The sequence below is a fragment of the Numenius arquata genome, chromosome 4, assembly GCF_964106895.1.
Source record: "Numenius arquata chromosome 4, bNumArq3.hap1.1, whole genome shotgun sequence".
Taxonomy (NCBI): domain Eukaryota; kingdom Metazoa; phylum Chordata; class Aves; order Charadriiformes; family Scolopacidae; genus Numenius; species Numenius arquata.
This window is the reverse complement of record NC_133579.1, coordinates 19,895,609-19,917,517: the sequence shown is the minus strand read 5'-3', so window position 1 is coordinate 19,917,517 and position 21,909 is coordinate 19,895,609. Positions and strand designations below refer to the sequence as shown.

The window sequence follows — 21,909 nt, the reverse complement described above, 5'->3', positions numbered from 1 at the left end:
ATCCAGCCTGGCCTTGAACACTTCCAGGGATGGGGCATGCACAACTTCCCTGGGCAACTTGTTCCAGTGCCTCACCACCCTCAACAACATGTGTATGTTTTTACAGCACCTAGAGTAAACACTCTCAATTGTTAATGGAATTTCTTGGTCCTTTGTATACATGTATATGTATATATATGCAGTGTATTTTATATGAAAATAATAAGCTATGTCTGTATGTTGTGCATGCTCACGTTTTGCAGCCAGTCTCTGGAGCCTGGAGGTTCCAGCAAGAACGTGTCCCTGAAGAGTGTCCTCCAACACATTGAAGCCACCCCCAAAATTGTTCATTATGCAATACTGGGTGTTCAGAAATGGAACAGCAAGCTGAATGCCAGGAAAGCAAAGGCTCCGTTCTCCAGGTGCCACGTGCATGATTTTATACTGCTCAACATAGACCTGACCCAGAATGTGCAATATGATCTAAACAGGTAGGATACATATATATGTGTGTGTATGGTAAAATACTATGCTGTCATGATAAGAATTTTGTCACCATTTTTCTAAATGCTGTTGAGATAAACAGAAAGTTTCTGTCTAAGGTCATTAGTCACACACAGTCACAAAAATACAACACAGTGATGTATGTTGCATCTGAATGAATAAGGCATCAAAATAAACTTACCATCAGCCAAAAGAAGTGGGAGAGACAGACCGCAAGGCAAGAGCAAGAGAGGGCTACAGAGGACTGAAAAGGCAGGGGGGAAGAAGAAACTTCAGGAGAGATAAGTAACCATGAGACCAAAAATTGAGGTTACATCAGTCACAGAAACGGTGTGGAGCTTCCAGAGCGCCTCTGTAAGAGGCAGGAGCCTCTTGCATGACTAAGAACTGTAGGTAACGGCTGAGCCATTGCTATGTCAGATGCTATGAGGAGGGATTCCTTGTATTTCCTTCAGAGTCAGCTGTCCTCCCTATTGCCACTTGGCTTTGCATTAAAAACAGATGCATAAATAACTTTCTGCTGTTTCCTTCCTTTTTTTCCCCTCCTCTTTACCTAACTCCATCCTAAAGCATTTGCAATAAAACACTGGGGCTTTTAACCCTAGTTTTTGTCACAGACTGCAGCAATATCCAATTCCCTGGCCAAGTGAGTTTACAATAAACCCTGTTTCTGCTAGCCACAGACTGGCCCTGGGGCATCTCACCCTGGTCTCCTACTGCTGTTTTCAGGGATCCTGTATATTTGAGTAAGGAATTGTAGCCTGTCAGTGCAAGCTGGGGTCTGGTGTGGCTGCCAGAGCTCTTGATTTCATGTTCTCTGGCTGGTTGAATCATGAGGTTGGAATCAGCCAACAGAAGTGAGCAGTTACATCGTAAATAGTGCAGGATAAACATTACTTCTCAGCTGCTTTGTCTCCCCTTAGCCAGATATTTGTCAAAGCCGCATTTGTCCCCTGATTCCAGTTTATCAAAAAACATGCCATATAGAACTGGCTTGTTCAGAAATGGAGGTTGGTCACTGCAGAGCTTCTCTCAGTTCTGAAATGTGTATAAAAAAAGAACTGAAAAGAACAAAGGAAAGGAAATGGTGGGGAGGAAATGATTGATGCCAAGACATGATGAGGATGAGAGGGCTCGCCAGACCTGGGATGGGGCAGGACCATACAGATGCACTGAGAGGTGAAGACTTTTTTGGTCTTAAGATGACCAGAAGTTGCTTTCCTGCAGCGGGGGCACATTGAAGGAGGGAGTCCAGAGCTACACAGGCACCCTATCAGGTGGTCTCCAAAACCCCCTGCTGAACCCGTTCCAGGGCATTTCAGCAGCAGCCACACAGCTGGTTTCATGATCTTGTGTTTGATGTCCAGGTATTTCTGCGAAGATGTAGATTTTAATCTGCGGACGAACAGCAGCGGCCTGCTCATCTGCCGCTTCAACAACTTCAGTGTCATGAAGAAACATATTCAGGTTGGAGGACAAAAGGACTTTGTTGTTAAGCCAAAAATCATGGTGAGTGTGGAGGTATGCTCCATCATATGTAAAGGGTAAAATCGGGACCTATTTTCCCTAGAAATAATGAATTCTCTAGCCTTTTAGATTTATTTCATGCTTATTTGACATCTGACATCCATGGCCTACTCCGTGGTAGGGCTGCCACATCGGAAATAGAAAATAAGAAATATTTTGCTAATTATAAATGGCTAACAATAATCCTCCTAATCTAGTAGAAGATGGACTGGGATTGGAAAGAGTTTGGTCTAGCTATGCGGTGGTGTCTCTTGACGTAGGAAGAATTTGCAGACGCGCGCTCTGATCAAAAGCAGGAGAGTTGTTCCAGGGCCCGGTTTTAAAAATTTTAGCACAGCCACTGATTTCCAGCGTTCACTGGTCTGTGATGACTTTCAGCCCTTGCACTTGCCGACAAAAAGAGACTTGAGGAAAGACACTGAGAATTGGAACCTTCGGAAATCCACCCAGGAAATCCAAGTATTTATAAAAATGGTGTGGGGATACCAAATATTTTATATAGAGTATGTCAGGCCTGTGCCAGCTTTAAAGGGAGGTATCTTTCAAAGGGTTGGTTTTAATCTAGGAATCTTAACAGTTTGTGTTGTGTGTGGTTTTAAACGCATCCCGTACCACCCCTCTTTTAAAAAAGTCACCTCCATATTTCAGATTTAACTGACTAAACCCTGGATTTGAGTATTTTGGGAGGTTATTTGCTGAATTTTCCCTTTATTGTGGTTGCAGTGGAGTCTGTAGAGATGGACTGGCCTATGAGAAAACTCCGCAGAAAGCATTTTCTGTGGATGACTCCACACAAGGAGGATGTCATTTCCTACACTGTCCAGGACGAAGGCAGGATGAAGGGCGTTGTGACTATTTGAACTCCCTGTTTTATGTCCCTTCTTTAGGCAAGCAGATATCCACAGAAGTACTTAGCAACCGCAGAACAATTAATTCATTTATTTCTGTGCTGTGGTGCTTTGTCAAAATTGAGTGGGGATTTTTGATTCTTTCCCCCAGCTTTCTCTCTCTTTCTGCCCTCTCGTGGTGATCCCTTCCCCAGCTAGAGGAACTCCTGCAGATCAGATACACCGAGTAGGTGGGTTAAAAGGGACTCCCCTTGGTTTCATTGCAGGTTTCGGACAGCCTGGCACCAATAATGCCTCTTCAGTACGTCTGCGCCCCTGACAGTGAGCATACTTTGTTGGCAGCCCCGTCCCAGTTCCTCCTGGAGAAATTCCTTCAACACGCGACGTACAAACTCTTCCCGAAGGCCATTCATAACTTCAAGAACCCGGTGTTGGCCATTGACTGCTACCTGAACATCGGGCTCGAGGTACAAAATATTTGCAGGGATAATGGGGACGAGTAAATGCAAATCTTTACTTCCGTATCTTTCTTGTGTTGAAAGCCCCTTCTTTTATGAGCCCTCAGCATCAAGGGGAGTGTTGGAAGACTGGTCTCAAACAGTGAGACTCTGCAGTTGGAGGTAAAGGACCAACCCCACTGGAAGAGCTGGTGGGAAAGCCTCCTAGTTGGCTGGTGGGGGTGGAGACCAGAGGTCTCTGATGGGCTGATGTGATTTGCAAAGGAATTGGGTGTCTGTCTGAAATAATATTTCATCTGAAGCAAAAACTCAAGTGTGATGCCATTCTTGACAGAACTTGGTGTGCTGCATAGTCTGTACAAAAACTACCCACACATTTTTTTAGATCACTGTTCTATCACACAGGGTTTTATTATCTGGGTTTGATTTGTCCTTGCGACAAACTTGCTTTGGATGAGAGAGTTTCTGACACGACCCTTGTCTGGTGGCTTCCGTCACTGGTGGACAAAGCTCATCTTTTGTAATGAAGCTCTCATTTTAGATGCTTGTCTTTTTGTGAACCTCGGTTTCTAGGGAAAACAGGTTTTTGCAAGTATGTCTTAGGTGTCTGTAGGTAGGGAGATCAGAATTTTTGAACTTATTGGTCACTTTGAACTGGGTCTGAAGCAGGGTGAAAGTCTAACAAGGGTTTTGTTCTGACATTCTTCTGAGTTCCGTGGCAAGATAGGGAAGAAACCCTTTGATACAGAACAGCCCTCACAGCACTGAAACACAGGGGAGCTCTGGTGCTGGGAACCTCTTAGGTGATGCTTGTGGTCAGCAAGAAAAGACATGCTCCAGTGCACAGGAGCTCAAGCTTCAGCAGTTTCAGTACTGATGGAATTGCTTACTGTGTTAGACAGATGTATCCTGATTAGAGCAACCTGAATAATCTTAACAGTTGTTATAAGCAGGTAATTCATAGAGAAGCAGAAAATGAAATTGAATTACAGGGAGCCCTGAAATAACAGATTACAGGCTTGGTGGCCAAATCTGGATCTAGAAGTTTGTCCTGTTGTTGTTTCCTTGGGGAAGTCTCGATACTGCTTTCCTGCTGGATTTTATTTTTCCCAGCACCAGCTGACTCACCAGTTATCACAAAGTTATTTTCCATTCCACTTAAAGTCTTACTTCAGCATTTTCTGAGACGGAAGCGCTTCCTTTCTTTTCCCCTTGTTTCAGGTGGCCATATGCTATATTAGCTCCCGCCCACACTCAGTCAACGTCAACTGTGAAGGGGTGTTCTTCAGCGGACTCCTGCTCTATCTCTGCGACTCCTTCGTTGCTGCAGACCTTCTCAAGCAGTTCAGGTTTCTGAAAGGTAATCTCCTTGCTCTGCTGGGCATCCCGGCTGCTCTCCTGCCAAGTAACAGCACGGAGGGAAAGGGAATAGTGGAGGAATAACCAGCTCCATTATTTGTACAGTTAGTGCTGCCATTGTTTTCAACAGAAATAGATGGAGTGTTTCTTTTGGGAGTGTATAAAAGCTGTGTTCCTGTTGGTAAAAGGTACAAGTAATCGACCTTTTGCTAAGGGTCATTCATTCCATTTCATTCACTAAATTCCATTTCCATTCATTAAATTATTTTAAAGTGACATCAAAAGGAAATAGGTGCAGAAAAACAAGGATACATGGAAATCAGTCAGCGAATCGTGCAGTCAGCAACTTCAGAGTTCAGAGCACAGGTGTTACTGATGAAGACGAGAAATTCTGCTCTGGGAATTTGTCTGCAGTGGCGATAAATATTCTGTACTGTAGATGGGGGCAGCTCTTAACCGGAGGATGATGGGCTCTACCCCCTCACCAGAGCTTTATAAACCTTGTGGAAGTCTTTCTTTATCATTTTATCTTAATACTAACAAATAGCAAATTGCCATCGGTATTCAGGAATGCTAAAGAGCGTTACAGAGCTCTTTGTGGTGGCCCAGCTGAGCCACTTCCCTCTCGCGCTCAGCGAGGGTGGTGGGGGGAGAAAAAAGTAGGCTTTATTCTTTCGGCATAATTATCAGTAGTGATTTAAGGATCTTGGATTCAACTTAACGTTCTCTCTGCTACGGCTGACGATACTAACACCCGTCAGGCAGCGACGTTGTGCGATACAGAGCAGACCCCAGGGCACCCTGTCCCTGCCGTCCCGCAAACGGACACGTGTGTTCCTGTCCCAGGGCTCACGGGACTGATCGGAGCCCGGGCTTGGCCCGTTGTTGATAGACCCTCCTAATACCCCTACCAGCAGAGATTTCTTTAAAATATCTTAGGACAATGACTGGAGGAAATAGAGTTGTTATTGTACCCCAAGAATCTAACTTGCTTTTCAATTGAAGGTGCCACCCTGTGTGTCATATGTCAAGACAGAAGCTCGTTACGGCAGACCATAGTCCGGTTGGAGTTGGAGGATGAGTGGCAATTCCGACTTCGGGATGAGTTTCAAACTGCTAACAGCAGTGATGACAAACCACTCTATTTTCTTACTGGACGCCATATATAAGCTTCGCTAAGACATCGCTAACAAAGAAAGAAAAAAAAGAACTTTTTTTTTTTTAAAAAAAAGTACAATCACTGTGGAGCAAAGTGCAACCAATATTTATCTAGACTGCTCTAAAGGATTCCCCACAATTCGGAAGTAGGCTTTTTTCCTAAGGATAAAATTACCGCATCGGTTATGATTTAAAGGATCCTGGATTCCAGTTGTTTTCCCATCAGTCACCACCGCCGACAGTAATCGCGCAGCCAACCAAGCTGTAGGATCTAGGAAGAGGACGCAATTAGAAGAAGAATCCTTTTTCTGTTCAGCTGAGCTAGGGGAAGAGGCTGCTCTCGGCAGCTGCTCGCTCGAACGTGTTACATGAAATGCAACCCGGCACGTGGAATTCATTGAAGATCCGTGGAGGAGAGCCCACCGTGTCTCTTCAGCTCTGTACTCTGGTACAGGAATACTCAGGGGTTTGAAATGACAATATAACGTAGATACTTGTATTAAAAAGGAATAGTCTCGTTCTCTGTGCAGTGTTAGTTTAAAATTTGTAGCTGTGTATGTGTTGAAACCGTCTTTGGCAAAATTTCCACAGGTGTTCCAAGTTTACTACTTAAACCTGAACAAACCGGCAGAGGGGCGGCAGGCACAGCGCGCCCCGGCTCTCCCGTCAGGCACCACCTCCTCCACTCCAGGGACAAAGCCAAAGGCTTCTGGCGGATGCTCTCTCCTCACTTAGAGGCCAGAGTAAGTTGCCAGCGAATCACCTTCGGTTTCTCACTCTCCTCAAGAGTTCTGAAAACCTGTGGTCCGTCCTCCTGTCCGTACGGAAACGAGTCCTGCTGTCCCTCCCATGCCTTTGTGGTGGGCCGTATGCAACTTGCTCTCCGTGTCCTTTCCGCTCAACTCCGGTTGGCTGCGGAGCTGAGGTTCTGTCTGTCATGTCATGCCCGTCTGTGAGGTGACATCCCAAAAAACATGCAGGAGGAGGGCAGTGCCGCCCGAGCTGGAGCGGAGAGAAACAGGAGGAATTTTCCAGTGGCTCCAGGGGGAAGTCCCAGGGAGCTGGGACTGCTCAGGAGAGACCGTCCAGCAGCAAAGATCATCGAACGTGTCGCCCAACGCTGTCCACCTTCTACTTTGTGATTCACCTCTGTAAATACCGGTGGTAGCGGCAGCCGCGCGTTGTTCTCCGTACAAGCCTGTTACTGATCCTTGTTAAGCTGCTCCGGGACGAACTCGGTGCAGCAGGTTTGGGCTGTCAGGGTGAAAGGGTAGCGCTCCTCGGGGCTGCTCCTGCCGTCACCGCGGGTCACCCCCCCGAGGCTCCCAGGCACAAAAATAATCATCTTCCCGCACATCGTCACCCCTTTATTAAAAAGATTCTTAAAAGCGATTCAGGAATATCAGTTTACTCCCCAAAAAAGCAATGGAATTAACACATCTTTATACTTGACCCTCAACTCATTGGAGAAGGACCTGCCAAAGCTGCATCTTTTTTTTTTTTTTTTTTTTTTTGATGCATAGTGTTAATTGAGCAAGTTTTTTTTTTATCTTGTGAAAAGAGATGTTTACAGATGAAAAGACATAATATATTCAGCGGAGGCTAAAGGAAAATGGTTGGCATTTGTCTGCGTTAACGTAGCTTAACTCTGATGCTGTAAATTTAGCGAATCTCAGATGAACAACCCATTTCTGTAAATGTATTTTTTATTTTCCTTCAGATACAACCTGCCTTATCTATTTTAACACTTGGAAGAAGAAGTAGGGATATAAAAGATGCCTCTTGAAGCTTTTGATACACGCCTGAATGTATTCCAGTAGTTCTGGTTCTGCCAGAAGGGCTTGAGGCCAACCCCGAGTCTTAGCGTGTGGTGTACAAGTTTTGGGTGTTACGTGTCCAAAAAAACGGTTTCCTTTTTGTTTGTGTATTTGACGTTTGCACTAAGTTTTTAAAATCCCAGGTGCTGAGACTGCTCCGAGGCGTTAGCCCTCTGGGGGAAGCGGGACGGAATTGTCCTGAAGGTCGAGACGGCAGGCAGGAAGCCAGCGGTTACTTCCCTGCCTTTGCCAAACAAGAGCAAACCCATTTTCTGAACGCTCTGGAGGCGTCTGGGTCACGCTGGGGCCGGAGCGCGCTCAGCCCACGCCAGGGTCAGGGGTACAGGCCCGTGTCCCGTCCCCCCGGCCCCGGGAAGGAGACCGGTACTTGACATCTCAGTTATTGCCCTTTCCGTTTTTGGTTTTAAGCCTCACTGCCCAGGCCGTTCTGATGAATGTATCCAACTGGTCAGCGTTACATTTTACCTGTAGCTGTTCTTGCCTATTCACAGGTTAAATTTGAATGTAAACTAAGATTTAAAGAATCATATGCAGATGCTTTTTGCTTAACTTATGTAATTGCTTTTTTTTTTTTTTTTGTGACTTTTGGAAGAGGGTTAAAAACGTTGCTTTCCTAGTGTAAAGTTTTCTTAACCAAAAACTTGGTGAATTTAGCTTCACTAGTCAGTCTACCTCATGTTATTGTTTATGAACTGAAACTGTCTGAAGTTGTGGCTCTGGTATGTTTATAATGTGCTTTCATTAAATTTGAATATATTAAGTTACCATTTCGGTCTGCTCTCTCCTCACTGGCACTTTGCACGGGACACCCCCCCTTCTCTCTCTTTTCACACACAACAGCCCTTGCCCCTGAGGAACCCACCTCGTACTGCTAACGGGAGTCCCACTGATCGATTTTATGGAGTTAATGTGGGGTGTTGCCAGTATGAGAGAGCTTTGGAACTGGGCCCTTGTGATTGGGGAGAGCAGGTTTGTGTCAGGCTGGAAGTACCAACTTTTAGCCCCCTGAAGTATAATCCGTTGAAAACCGTGCTTGGAAAACACACTTGAGTGTTGCTCGACCATGGACTCGAGCAGTAGAAGCACCTCAACACTTTCTGCTTTCCGAGCCCACCAGAGAGCAGCCCCTTTAGATTCCTGGTGAACCCGCACCGCGTTTATACCAAAAGCCTTTATGCTGTTTGCTCACCCATCCCCTTGCAAACTACCAGTCCCAGCCTGGCAACAGCAGCCCCTACAGCCCAGCGCCCACCACCCTTCTGCTACTTCAGTTTTAAGGTCTCCGAACACCGTTTCAGAGGTGGTGCGAGGTCTTTGCTTTAGCTCTAGGCCAAGGCCAAGGCCAGCACAATGTAAAACAAGCATATCCTAACTCCACATCGGTTCCAAAATTAAACCGTAAAACAGGAAAGATTTAATTTAATTTAAACTTATATTAGGGTTTTAAGCTATTAGTCAAGGCTGGAGGCGTCACCGCTCGCTGTACCGTAAACCCTGTATGAGGCTGGTATTGACCCGGAGCTCCTGGGGAGCAGATCCTTGGGGTGTGATGCAAATGCCTCGTCACAAAGGGAGTTCTGACCCCAAGGAGGTACAAATGCAGTGACTCTGATCTCCAGAAACTGCTTCAAAACACACGCTGCCACTAAGGTCGCATTTCACACACAAAAGTATGAAATGCACTAAAGATTCGTTCACACTTCGTGTCGATACAGAGTAACTTTAAAAAAAGCTATCAAGTATTTTATTTTTAATCTATCTACATTATGTACAGATTGAGAAAGGCCACAGCAGTTTTTTCAACATACAAACCCTTTAAAAGAGGAGAGATTTATGAAGGAGTGACAAGTATCAAAGCGAAGTCCCCTAACAAAGGTATATACTCAGCATAGTACTTGAAGAAAAGGGACGAGTACCCCAGTCCTCGGGGTTCACGTTCCACCTTTTACTCTACAGCTCGTCTCGGGGAGGAGGGGACAGGGACAGAACTGGTTTCCACCCGGTCGGCTCCCCCACACCTACCAGCGCACAGAACGCACCCCGGAAAGCCACCGGGCAGCCCGTGAGGGTTGTCACCCACGACGACTGCACCGTAACGCTTCTTACCCGGCTGCGATCCAGCGGAGCCTTGACCTCTGTCAAGCAGGGAAGGGGAAGGGGCCTCGCCCGGCTGCTGGAAGGCGCTGGGGCCGTGGGCCTCACTGGTATATCACCAGGTTAAGAACTTCAGCACGCACTCGTCGGGGAGAGGGGGGGTCTTTGCATTAGTTTACAGTCCGCTATGAACAATTTGCTGCTGCATGTAAACATGACTAACTAGATAAAATACAATCAAACTTTTGTAAAAGTTAATAAAATAGCTTTCTTTTAGAAAAACAAAGTTAGCCTATTACTGCATTGTTTACAATTTTAATAAAATAGTACAACCTTGTGGTTGTTACCAGTCCTGAGTTCACTGTAAGAAAAATGGCCCTGGCTTCTGCTGAAGGTCTGCACCCACGCCGTGCGTTCTGGCAGAAGTCTCCCATTAAAAACGGAATTCCCTTGGGAGCAGTTAGGTCTGGTGCTGGCCGTTGAGGAAGTTGTACACCAGGAACTGGCCGGTGCCGCAGTACTGCGTCGCAAAGAGCTTGCCATCGGGAGTGGGGTCAGAGAAAGCGATTTCTTCTTTACTTAAGTACGAGCCGTAGATGAAATTGCTCCTGTTAAAAGGAAATAAAAAAAAAAAAATAAAAAAAAAGAATAATTACCTTCAAGGAATAATGCAAGAAGATTTATGCTATTAGGCCACAAACCATTAATTAAGTGGCACGGACATTCAAAAGGAAGAAGCTCTATCAGTTCATATGAACACAGCCATCTCCTCCTATCTCCTCCTCCCAAACGGCAAGGAGAATCACTTCTTCTGGGAGGGTTTTTATAAAGTTTTGGTATTTCAGAAGAAATATTCGTACAGAGCAATTACTTGCAAGCTGCATCAAGAGTTCAATTTCAGGGTTTTAGAAAAAGTTTGAATTCATTCCAACTATTTCTTCATAGAAAAGAGACTGCTCGGATGATGACTACAGTCACTAGGAATGGAGATGTCAGCTACAAACAAGTCCGGGTGCTTCTAGAGGGGGCTGAAAGGACCTGAGGAAATTTTAAGTTCCTGGTTTGAAAAAAAAAGAAAGAACAAACATATGACATTTGGATGAGAGCACATCTGGGATTAATTTAGAACATCTAAGAACACACCCTTAAGGCATAATTCATAAGTGAAACACTTTCAGTATTAGCTATACAGAAAGGAAGATTCAATTTGCTTAACTGCTTCATGAAAGTGTTTTATTTATGTTTTATTCTTATTTGAAGAAAGAGGAGAGACTGAAGGGACACCATCGCACGTTTCTGGATGGCTCCATGCGCAAATTTAGAAAACTGATCTCAGGCTTTAAGACCTCGATCAGGAAGAGGAGGAGGTAATGTTTATCCTTGAAAACAGAAGAAACGCCCATAAAAGCTACTTTTTTAATTCCTATGAAATAAACTTACATGTACTTGCAGAGCAAGTATGAACTTCAGTCATATGTGGACATCTCCATTAAGCCTTGAGAAAAAGACAATAGGAACAAAATCCTTTTTTAATTTCTATCGGCTTTATTCCCTTCTCCTCAGTGTCTGTAGGAAGATGATTTTGCAAGACCCTTAAGACTGTCTGACTGGGTTTTTGTGACTACAGGTCGGCTGTGAAAGCTCGAGTGAAACAGGGCAGACATCCTCAAGGTGGACTCAAGTTTACACCAGCTCTAGTCAACATCAGACCTTTCTACAAACCAACCGAGCACCAGAATAACACAAGGCTCTTTTAGGCAAGCCTGTTTTCTGCTGAGGTAGCAACGAGCTAATGGAAGGCCAAAAAAGCACCAGAGCGTGGCGGAAGGTAAGATGCAGTGCACAGCTCAGAGGGAAACCGAGACCTCTCCTTACTAACTGCAGCAGACCATTAAAATGGATTCTAAAGATCCTTGAGAGCTGTAGCTGAGGGAGCAACTCCAGGAGCACTTTGGGGAAGAAACCTTTCCTTCAGAAGGAGCTTCTAGGAAGCTACTGAGTACACAATTAAAAATCAGCCAAAAATAAAACCAAATCACCAAGTTAACATGCTTCTCTGAATACAGCTTTACAGTCGAAAGCTCAGACGGAACGTGATCTGGTAAGAACTTTCTAGTCGCTCCAGCAGCCACGCAAGATGCGTTCTGCAGAGCAGAGCAGCTTTGCCAGGCTCTCCAAATACCCAAGAGGGCAAGGACCGGCAGCCACAGGAGTAGTTGTGCCTTAAACTCCAATAGGATGGGGCCAGCCAGGCACCTCGCACAAACCTGACAACCCGGCAGTAACAAGACTGGGGTAGTTCTTGGCATTACTCAGAACAGGTGTTTAAACTTCTAGGAGGTGTCACTGGAAGAAACCTAAGGTCTGGAGATTCAACACATTTATCTGAACTGCAGCGCGGATGTTTGAGTCCTTTTATGGATCTAGCACTTAGTGTTCAGCTGAATACACTCATCACTAAAGCTCCGTGGAAACTGAAAATATCTCCTAAGGCTCAGTGACCCTGAGTAAAGCAAAAAAAAAAAAAAAAAGTAGAGTTGGAAGCCACCAGATGACATCGTACCATTCAGTGCACTTGTCTCTGTTCTTTCCTCCTTTCTACCTCTAAGGAATGGACGTTGGGCCAATGATCAGGTCACAGTCCTTAACGCTTGGGTAATCTCACACTGTGACCAAGGACAGTCTCGCTTCCTTCACTCAGAATTACCTGGGAGGGATTAACCCGAGCTCACTGGCGTTCTGCTCAGCTGACTCATTGCAACTGGGATTGCAGAATACTGGCCTGCCTTACTGAACTCCACATAGTAACGGAACTGTCAGCTGTGCTCAAATCTACATCCCCAGCAGCTTAAAAATACAAGCTTGAGACACACAAAGCAATAAATGTCTTGGGCGGAGTTTTAGCTAAAACACATGTAACCAAGGAACGAACTTTATATTACCTAAGACACTCTATCATCCGAGAAGCAATCTTCTTTCGGCGCATCATGCTGAACACCCATATTCGACTAATCCCACAAATAGCAGGTTCTGGAGAAGTTGAACAGCACCACGCTTTCTGTCTTTCAAATATGACTTTCTCATTTTCTGAACTGACTTCTGGAACCTTCTCTTCTATAACTCTGTAGCCCTGCAGGTGATGTAAAAAAAAATACTTGTCACTTTATAAAAGCATTGCTAGTGACTGAACAAAGTAATTCTTGTGTAATTTATTTCAGTTAAACATACTTATATGCTAAAATGCCTTACCAAAAAGACTGTATATTTGTGTCTCAGTTTCTCTTAGCAGTTTCAAAATTGGAACAGATGAGAAAAGATTAACCCCCAAAATCCTCTAAATCTTATCCAATTTAAAACAACAGCAACAAGTAATTCAATTCTTTCTACCACCTGTATTAAAGTGTTGACATCAAATTCTCCGACTTTGACTAAGATTGTTTTGCTTCTTGTCTGCTACTCCCAAGGGATGGTAGAAAACACCAGTTTACAAGGGAACCCACGGAATATGCCACAAAGTTCTGACATCAGTTTTCAGTACCGCGAGTGGCAGCACAACTTCTTGTCCTGCTCTGCGCTGCACAGTTCTGCCCTCTGCTTCTGGTCGCTGTGGAGCTGTTTGACCCCTCAGTGGTTCAACTCAATCCTACAGAGTACCCACTTCTCCAGCTGCCTTGGATTTCTGCCAGGCAGGGAGCTGGGTCTGCTTGTCAACAAGGAAGAGGAGGACTAAGCTATAACAGCAGAGGAAGCAAAATTCCACCCTTCGCCTGTAGATGAGCAGGTCTGAGCCAAGTATGGCTCCATACACACGTCTCAGCTTAGTGTCAACTATAAAAAACCAAACAGCTACATTTCAGAATGAGCTACCACCCAAAGTCTCCTCCTTTCTGGAAAAGGCATATATGGAATACTTATTTGCTAAATGGCTAGATTTAAACTCTTAGGTAATTCTATACCTTCAGAATGTCTGAAGAACAGAGTCACTAAGCACTGACACAGGGTGCCTTTCTCCAATTCAATCACTTACCCATTGGATATGTTCTGCAATTAAACAGCCGATAACTTTTTTGTCGTTAGAAATAAAAAGAAGAGTTTTAGTTCTAGAGTAACACATGAGCGGAGCTTGCTGGAATCCCAAGTCATTGTCTACCATTTCTCTAATTTCTTCAACCTGTCAAAATAAGTTTAAATGCTGTTTAAAGAACACATGTAAATATACATTTGTATAAATATATATATTTGCAAAAATGCACTAAGGTATCTGGAACACTGAAAGATCTTCCAGAAGTTAAGGATTTCCCTAAGTAGCCTGCAACACATTGGTCCATGTAAGTGTTCCTTAAATAATACTCGGCTGGCAATAGGAAGAGTAGAGACCTCTAAGTCATCCTCCATTAAGTCCAAATTTCAATTAGTCAAAGGCTAATAGGGAGAATGCAAATAATCAAAGTATCAACACTGATATTCTAGAAGTAAATGAGATCTATGACAAAAATTGAAAACTAGCTTAGTTGAAGGTTTCTGTCTGTTATTTTTCAAGTTTTGAAAGAACTAATCCATGAAGGGTTCTGAGCAGACGACAGCAAGCATGGTGACACAGCAGCTAGAAAATGTATGCATTTCTTGTAAAGGAACAGATAGCTGCCGTCTCTTTCCTCAAGCTTTCTGCTCTTCCATTAGCTTTGCAAGGAGTAACTGAATCCAAAAATACAATTTTGTTTAATATTAGTAAGTTTAGAAGAAATACATAAACTCCAGCATGAATGTCAACAAAAGCTTATGCAGGAGCTGGAGATTTTGCTGTGGGATTCTTGTACCTAGAACCAAGCATTGAAACAGCCTCTATCATCCCTCTGACATCTCTGCCATGGTTTGGGCTGGGCCAGCCACTAAAGCAGACAGAAATAAGGTGGCCTCTCCTATGTGGTGCATTAAATGGCATAAGCTTCTTTAATGCATGTTGTACTTACATTAGTAAAGCAAAACTAGAATTACAGATGCGATGAATATATGAAGCTAGTGCTGATCAAATAAAAATTCTGTTAAAAAATGCTTTTAAAATAACTTTTAAAAGACACTGTGTCAGCCTAAAAACACAGTTTAAAAACCACGGTGTTACTCTCTACTTTTTCATCTAACCTCCAGGTACCAGTCTTTTAAGGACAAGTGCATTCAGCCAGTTTGAAACACTAAGTAACCATTCTTGGTCAGTCATTCACAGCGGGGACAGTTGTAGAGTCTCTCAACTTCACCCACACAGGACAGAGAGCTCTATCCTAAATTAGGATAATTTAAGTAATTCTTTCTTCAGCCATTTAAGTAAAAAATGAATGTACTAAAATTAAGGTAATACCACCAACGAAACAAGACTTAAAAAATAAATTTATCTGCATTAAATACTGTAAAAAAGAAAATTTGTAGTTTCTTTTCAATTTAATAACTTAAAAAAAGCCTATGTTAGTCTAAAGAAAACCCACTACAGTCACACCAGAGAAAACTGTCTTGGGCATCAAGTCAGCCTCCAGAGGTCCCTTCCAACCTCAGCCATTCTGTGATCCTGGGATGGTTGTACTGTAAAAAAGTACCTGTTAGTCACAGCAAATCCCCAGCGAAACAGAATCAATGCCATGCTACTGAAAAAACAGATGTAATGACATATTAAGATGTATGAACACAGGCCAGCCAGCAAGACACTGAAGTGCCCTGCTGCTCTTAGTCTCCACTAGCGCACTGTGCCCAGTTTTAGATAAAGAGATTCAAAATAGACATGAGACATGGCACAAATGGCAATCATCTAGAGGAGAGTATAACAATGATCAGAGCTCTATCAAACATTATTTAGGGGTATAAACTAAAAAAAAAAAACCACATCCCATCAATCTCTTTAAACAATCAGAGCTTTTTCAGGCACAAAAAAAAGCTGTTGCAAAGAGGAAAACAAGGATGTTTTCTACAGCTATGGCAGTGTGATGAACACTAATGAGCTTAAATTGCAGTACAAATATTCTGTTGGATGTGTAGGGGAAATTTCCTAATGTTATGGCTGGTGAAGCACTGTAACAAAGTCTGGAGAGGTCAGCAAAACCTCCAGTGGTAGAAGTTTTAGAAAGTTGTCAGATGCATCATAAACCAGAGCTGATCCTGCTCTGGATACGGGAACGGACTAGATGACTTTGAGGCCACTTTCCACCTAAATCTGGTTTTATCCAAAAATCATTTAGAGAATGGTGCCATATATAATGGTGCCTGTATAATAAAGTCATAGAATCATAGAATGGTTAGAGCTGGAAGGGACCTTAAAGATCATCCAGTTCCAACCCCCCTGCCATGGGCAGGGACACCTCCCACTAGGGCAGGTTGCTCAAAGCCCCATCCAGCCTGGTCTTGAACACCTCCAGGGATGGGGCATCCACAGCTTCCCTCTGGGCAACCTGCTCCAGTGCCTCATCACCCTCACAGGAAAGAATTTCTTCCTAGTATCTAATCTAAATCTCCCCTCTTTCAGTTTAAAACCATTACCCCTCGTCCTATCGCTACACTCCCTGATAAAGAGTCCCTCCCCATCTCCCCAGTAGGCCCCCTTCAGGTACTGGAAGGCCTCTATAAGGTCTCCCCAGAGCCTTCTCTTCTCCAGGCTGAGCAATCCCAACTCCCTCAGCCTGTCCTCATAGGAGAGGTGCTCCAGCCCTCTGATCATTTTCATGGCCCTCCTCTGGACCTGTTCCAACAGGTCCATGTCCTTCCTGTGTTGAGGACTCCAGAGCTGGACGCAGTACTCCAGGTGGGGTCTCGCGAGAGCAGAGTAGAGGGGCAGAATCACCTCCCTTGACCTGCTGGCCACGCTTCTTTTGATGCAGCCCAGGATGCAGTTGGCTTTATGGTCAATACATTTCAGTTTGTTTAAATAGCAGGAAGTTTATATTACATAAAATATCCGGCACACATGCAGCAAATACATTAAAAAAAAAAATAATCGGTTGATGCTGTTCCCATCCCTGCCTTCCACCCCTGCTCAAACCCAGCCTCTCGATGAAGAGACTGGCAGTGCCCAAGAGTGCGATGTCTGACCTGTTTGTGGAAAAAGCTACAGAACCACTGCAGTTTTGAGTCCAACTTCAACAGCTCACACGTAAATTATACAAACTTTACTATGAACATTGTCATTACTTATAGGAAAACATCAAACAAGGTAAGATATACAAGTCCAGTCCTTTTCACCATACCTTTTTAAGTGCATACTTTGGGTCATCGGGTAGAACCATTATTATCTTTCCATCAGGATATTCAGCCAAAATTCTCTCTTTTTTCCAACCCTAAATAAAACAAACACTTATCTAAACCATACATGAGATGTACTACTTTTAAAAACAGAAAATGCATATTATTGGTCTAGGCACTGAATTTATGCAGAGACTTCACACTATTTAGCAGTTGCTAGAGAAGGAAACTTCAGCTAGCTTTTTAAAATGAGCACAACAGATATAATATGATCTTATTTATACAAAAATGTATACAATAGCCTAACTACATCTAGAAACAATTTGTGAAAGTGTCTTATAATTTCCCAACTAGATTTTTTTTTTTCCCCCAGGACTGAAGTGCAAACTGAATTTTAAAACAGAAGTAGCAAACTCATCTCACATAACTGATTTCCAAACCTATGTAATACTTATTTTCCGAAGTCCAGTGAATGGGAAAAACCCTAAGTTTTAATAAAAGATTTCTTTTTAACATAGTTACCTCCACAAATACACACTCAGTTTTAAAGTTTGGCATGCGAAAGACCTCCAGGAGGTTCTAAGTGAACTGATTGGCATGCAGTTGCCCAAAATGTAAGGAATAGTTTATTTTGTTATTGATCATAACTGTTAAAGCCACAAGAAGGATACTAGAAAAAACTTTATAACTACCTTCTAAGAATCTAATGGGGAAGGAGGCTACGTTGTGTGTATCTGAAGTATAAACATACTCAAAAAAATAGAGGTAATTAACTCTTCTTCAGATCCACACTCGTGGTGAATAATGAGCAGTACCTGCATGGAAAAAAACAAAACAAAAAAGCCACTTAAATCTAGTAAGATGGGACTGGTAGATATTAGAACTCAAGTTGCTTTGATGGGACCTAAAAATACTGAATGCAGAAGGAAATTCAGCCACTAAAAAGGCTGATCTACAAGTCTTACTCAAAGCAACTTTAAATAAAAAAGCCTTTGAAGAAACAATATTGATGGAATAATTCTCATTGAAATCTGTACCTTTCCATAAAATAACGTTCAACTAAAGACCAAACAATGGAATTTGGCACTGAATGAATGCCGTATACACTACCACGAAAAGTGACAAACTTAAGTATTATAATACTTGATCTGCATCTTCTTTTAATCGTGTTGATTTTACTCCTTTACTCCAAACAAGACACAAAGAGAATAATTTTAGAAATTTATCTACTTGCTGGCAGCCATGGAACTTTAAGTGTAAGTTTAGCACCCAGCATGGCAATGGTTGCACCACAGACACCATTTTAATCCTGCCTGCTTTTCTTTCAGTAGTGGTTGCACTAAATACCAACACAAACAAAGATGCTATTTGGATTTATATACATTATGGTCTGAACACCAAGGGCAGTAAACAGCAGTGTCACAATATTCAGGTAAGCAGAAAAGTGCATTTGTGGGATTGTGACATGCTTTTTGAGACTGTTAAAAAAAGGTGTCAAAAGATTCAGGCAAGGATTACTACTCTCCAACCTCAAATACCATCCTCTCAATTTTTTTGTCTTTTGCTGCCTTCTGGCTACCTGTTCTCCCTGCAAAAGCTCTCTATAGCTTACTTTAAACCAACTGTGACCATCACTCAGCAGATAAATGCGGTGTGTTTGATAATCCTACCATTACAGCATCCAGAACGTTGCAGGCCTAAGGCAGAACACTAAACTCTAAATTTTAGGTTACAGGCCTAATGCAGAAAATTCAACCCTAAATTTTAGGTTAAGGTATCCTGTTAACATTATAGCCAGATATTTCCAACAAAATGAAATCCAATGGAAGAAAACATTTCTGAACATCATACTGCTGTCATATGTTTAAACAACAGTATATAGCAGAACTCTAAAAATAATTCTGTAAAAATAGAATAATTGACTATTTAATACTTAGAACTCATTATTTTCATTATTGTCCAGCTGTTCATTTTCTTAAGTGATTAGTATAATACAGCGACTGATCATATTCACAGGAAGGATAGTTTCCAAACTGAAGTATTTTGGAATTGATTCATAAATAATCAGATGAAACTTTCCAAGAAGTTTCTGCAAACATCCAAGACTTTTAGTGAAGACATTTTAAAGTCATATTCCTTTGTTATTGATGCAGCTCTAAGAATTTCAAAAAGAAAACCGAACATTTCACATAAGAATCTGCATCTTCAGTATCTTTATTATTCATTCATAGTAAGGAATGAACTGTGCTTCCTTTAAACCGGACAAATGGAAGTAATGCACAGGACTGGTCACAGCTCTGTAATATTCTAACACGAAAGCTGTTAAGGAAAATGTGCTATAGCTTCAACTGGGACTCATCCTATTAGATACCTGCAATACACAAAATATGCTGTAGTACTAGTACTTTGCATGTGGTCTCAAGATGACTTCCCTTAACACACCTATTAACTTTTTTTCTAAACAAACCCCCACTATTTAAACACCATTAAAACAAAATACAACAGCCTGCAAGGTATTACAATCTCTGAGAACTCAAGTAGGATTCCTTCACTCAGGCACATGGCAAGGACACCTTACTGTAGTAAGAAACAAAAGCATTATGCCTGCAATATACTTTATAATATTCTACTGCAAAAATTGCCTTTCCTTTCCTTTTAATTGACATTACTTTAGGGCATTAAGACTTTACTGTTAAACCAGACGCCCAAGCATTGATACACATTGCTTTTGATGACCAAAGAAGTCAAAAGGAAAGCTATTGTTCCCACCAGGACATGTTCTGCAAGGCCTGGGGTAAAAAAACATGGTTATACCACTCCTCCCCGATACTGGAAGTCCATGTTCAACAACAGATTAGCTATAGCCAGCAGCAGCAAGGCACATATAGCCAAACACCACAGCTGGGCAGACTGGTGCTGTACAGAGCCTCACTGGTGTGTAATAACTGTTGCAATACCCTCCATGTTACAGCTACTTATCCTAGAGGTATTTGCAATCGTTTGAGAACATAAATCAACTCTGCAACACACACTTAACTCCTTTTTAATCTACCTCCAACTTTTCCTCCCAAAGCAAACAAGACTGAAGATTGCTCCTGCTTTTTTATTAAGATGCAATGGCAATAGAATTACAAATGAAAGAAATAATTCAAAAAAAAGAACAATACAGACAAGCAGTAGCTGCCGCATCGAGAAATAGTCCGGACAGCAATTACCACTACACTGTGTAGTGCATTGCTTTCACTGGATATTAAATAAGTATATAACGGATGATTTAGAATATAGTTGTAAAGATGGCTCCAACGTTAATAGTACAGTAACTGAAATGTTCAGTGCTCAATTTCACATGAACTACGTTCTGCTTCTAGTTTAAAATAATCTCTGATGTAGATTTATCTTTAAAAGCTTAAGTTAGAAGACACAATAGACTGCTTCCCATGCATTTCCTCATGCTTTAAGAGAGGTAGTGACAGAAATGTGGTTAATATTGTATAATTCTTGGTCTTCACTAAGAAAATAAGTTTTCCCCTAATAATCAAGTTTAGTATGAAATTTTGTGGAGTTTTATCCTTGATAATTTGCAGCAGAGAAATGGGTCTACTGCATTCTTCTTCCTAATTCTTTCATCAAATTACAGATATTCTGCCTCTTTCCTATGAACTTAATACAGAGAATAAGGTTTTGACTGTAGAACACGTTAAGATCCTTGGATGTAACTACAAAATATTACCCTCTGTTAAAACTAAAGATTCTCACAGAAGATAGCTAATGGCAAGAATTTTGTCTGAAATATTATTAAGTTTTATATTGTACAGATGTATCACTTTTAGAATTAATGCAAATCAAGAAAACCATGAGATCTTTCTAAGACGACATGAAGCTCACCATCTTCTTCAATCCTGATATTCTATTAACCTTAGGTCCCAAAGTCAAATGTAGCTTTTTTTTTTTTTTTTAAATATCTGAAAATCATAAAGAACCTCACAGATAGGCTTGGGTGCAGCAGATATTGAAAACTTATCAAATTAGATATTAGCTCAAATAACAGCTTCTTCCACTTTCTTCAGCTCCAGATATTCTTAACTAAGAGGATGAGCTTGAAATACAAACACATTAATTGCATTCACATCAGGCACCTGAATCCACAGGCATTTCCTAACTTAAGTTTTTGGCTTTGCAACTTAAAAGCAACATTAAAAATAATGTCTTTCTCTTAAAAAAAATTTGCAGAAATACTAAGTTGATACTACGTGGTATCACAGAGAGGATGCACAATTGATACTGTGTGCTGTCACAGCTACAGGACTTTATAGAACTGAACCACGTATCTGTCCCACAAAATTATCCACCTCACTGGAGTTAACACTTGATATATATGATCACTCAATGCACGCACATGCTACAATGGCAAATCTTTTCTGCAGTCTTTCAGATGTCTGAAACCAGAAGGACACTGAGACAGATTCCTATACTTGTCTGCAATAGAGGACATCTCCCACACTAATCTATTCCTGGCTCCAGTACTGTCCTCGACCACCTCACCTTCATGCTTATTCAATTTGTACGCTTTTATTACCAGCAAATGCCACCCTTCAGAAAACCTTTATCAGTTCTTGTCAATCTTCTGTTCCCAAATCTAGAAAATGTATTAAACTTGCCAAACTTTCTCTCTCCACACAAAGCCTACAACTTCCTTATGGTCTCTATCAGCCATCCACGACAAAACAAATATCCCAATACCATCTCCTTGTTAGCCTGTCCTACTTCTGGGGGCATCATGGAATTTCTAGAGACCTAAATAAAATTTTTACTAAAAGAAACAAGATAGGCCTTTAAAAAAACACAACAAAATTATATTTGTTGAAGACAGTAAATAATTTATTATTTACATGCAAACTATATTCTGGCTACTCTACCTTCAAAAAA

General features: G+C 42.1%; 2 protein-coding genes across 3 annotated transcripts in view; one reads left to right on the top strand and one right to left on the bottom strand.

Moving 5' to 3' along the window:
* GREB1L (GREB1 like retinoic acid receptor coactivator) overlaps window positions 1-5,863 on the top strand; it is a 64,092-nt gene extending 58,229 nt beyond the window's left edge. For both annotated transcript variants that reach the window (XM_074146341.1, XM_074146340.1), the window contains exons 28-32: window positions 243-470; window positions 1,851-1,992; window positions 3,125-3,325; window positions 4,538-4,676; window positions 5,681-5,863. In XM_074146341.1, the coding sequence (XP_074002442.1) occupies window positions 243-470; window positions 1,851-1,992; window positions 3,125-3,325; window positions 4,538-4,676; window positions 5,681-5,844 (874 nt within the window). In that variant the 3' untranslated portion in view covers window positions 5,845-5,863. The remainder of the gene's footprint in view (window positions 1-242; window positions 471-1,850; window positions 1,993-3,124; window positions 3,326-4,537; window positions 4,677-5,680) is intronic.
* A 3,526-nt stretch (window positions 5,864-9,389) lies between these two features.
* The window catches only part of ESCO1 (establishment of sister chromatid cohesion N-acetyltransferase 1), a 33,889-nt gene continuing 21,369 nt past the window's right edge, over window positions 9,390-21,909 (bottom strand). Inside the window, exons 9-12 of the mRNA XM_074146319.1 lie at window positions 16,989-17,078; window positions 13,793-13,936; window positions 12,708-12,895; window positions 9,390-10,373 (exon numbers count right to left, since the gene is read on the bottom strand). Coding sequence (XP_074002420.1) covers window positions 10,226-10,373; window positions 12,708-12,895; window positions 13,793-13,936; window positions 16,989-17,078 — 570 coding nt within the window. The 3' untranslated portion in view covers window positions 9,390-10,225. The remainder of the gene's footprint in view (window positions 10,374-12,707; window positions 12,896-13,792; window positions 13,937-16,988; window positions 17,079-21,909) is intronic.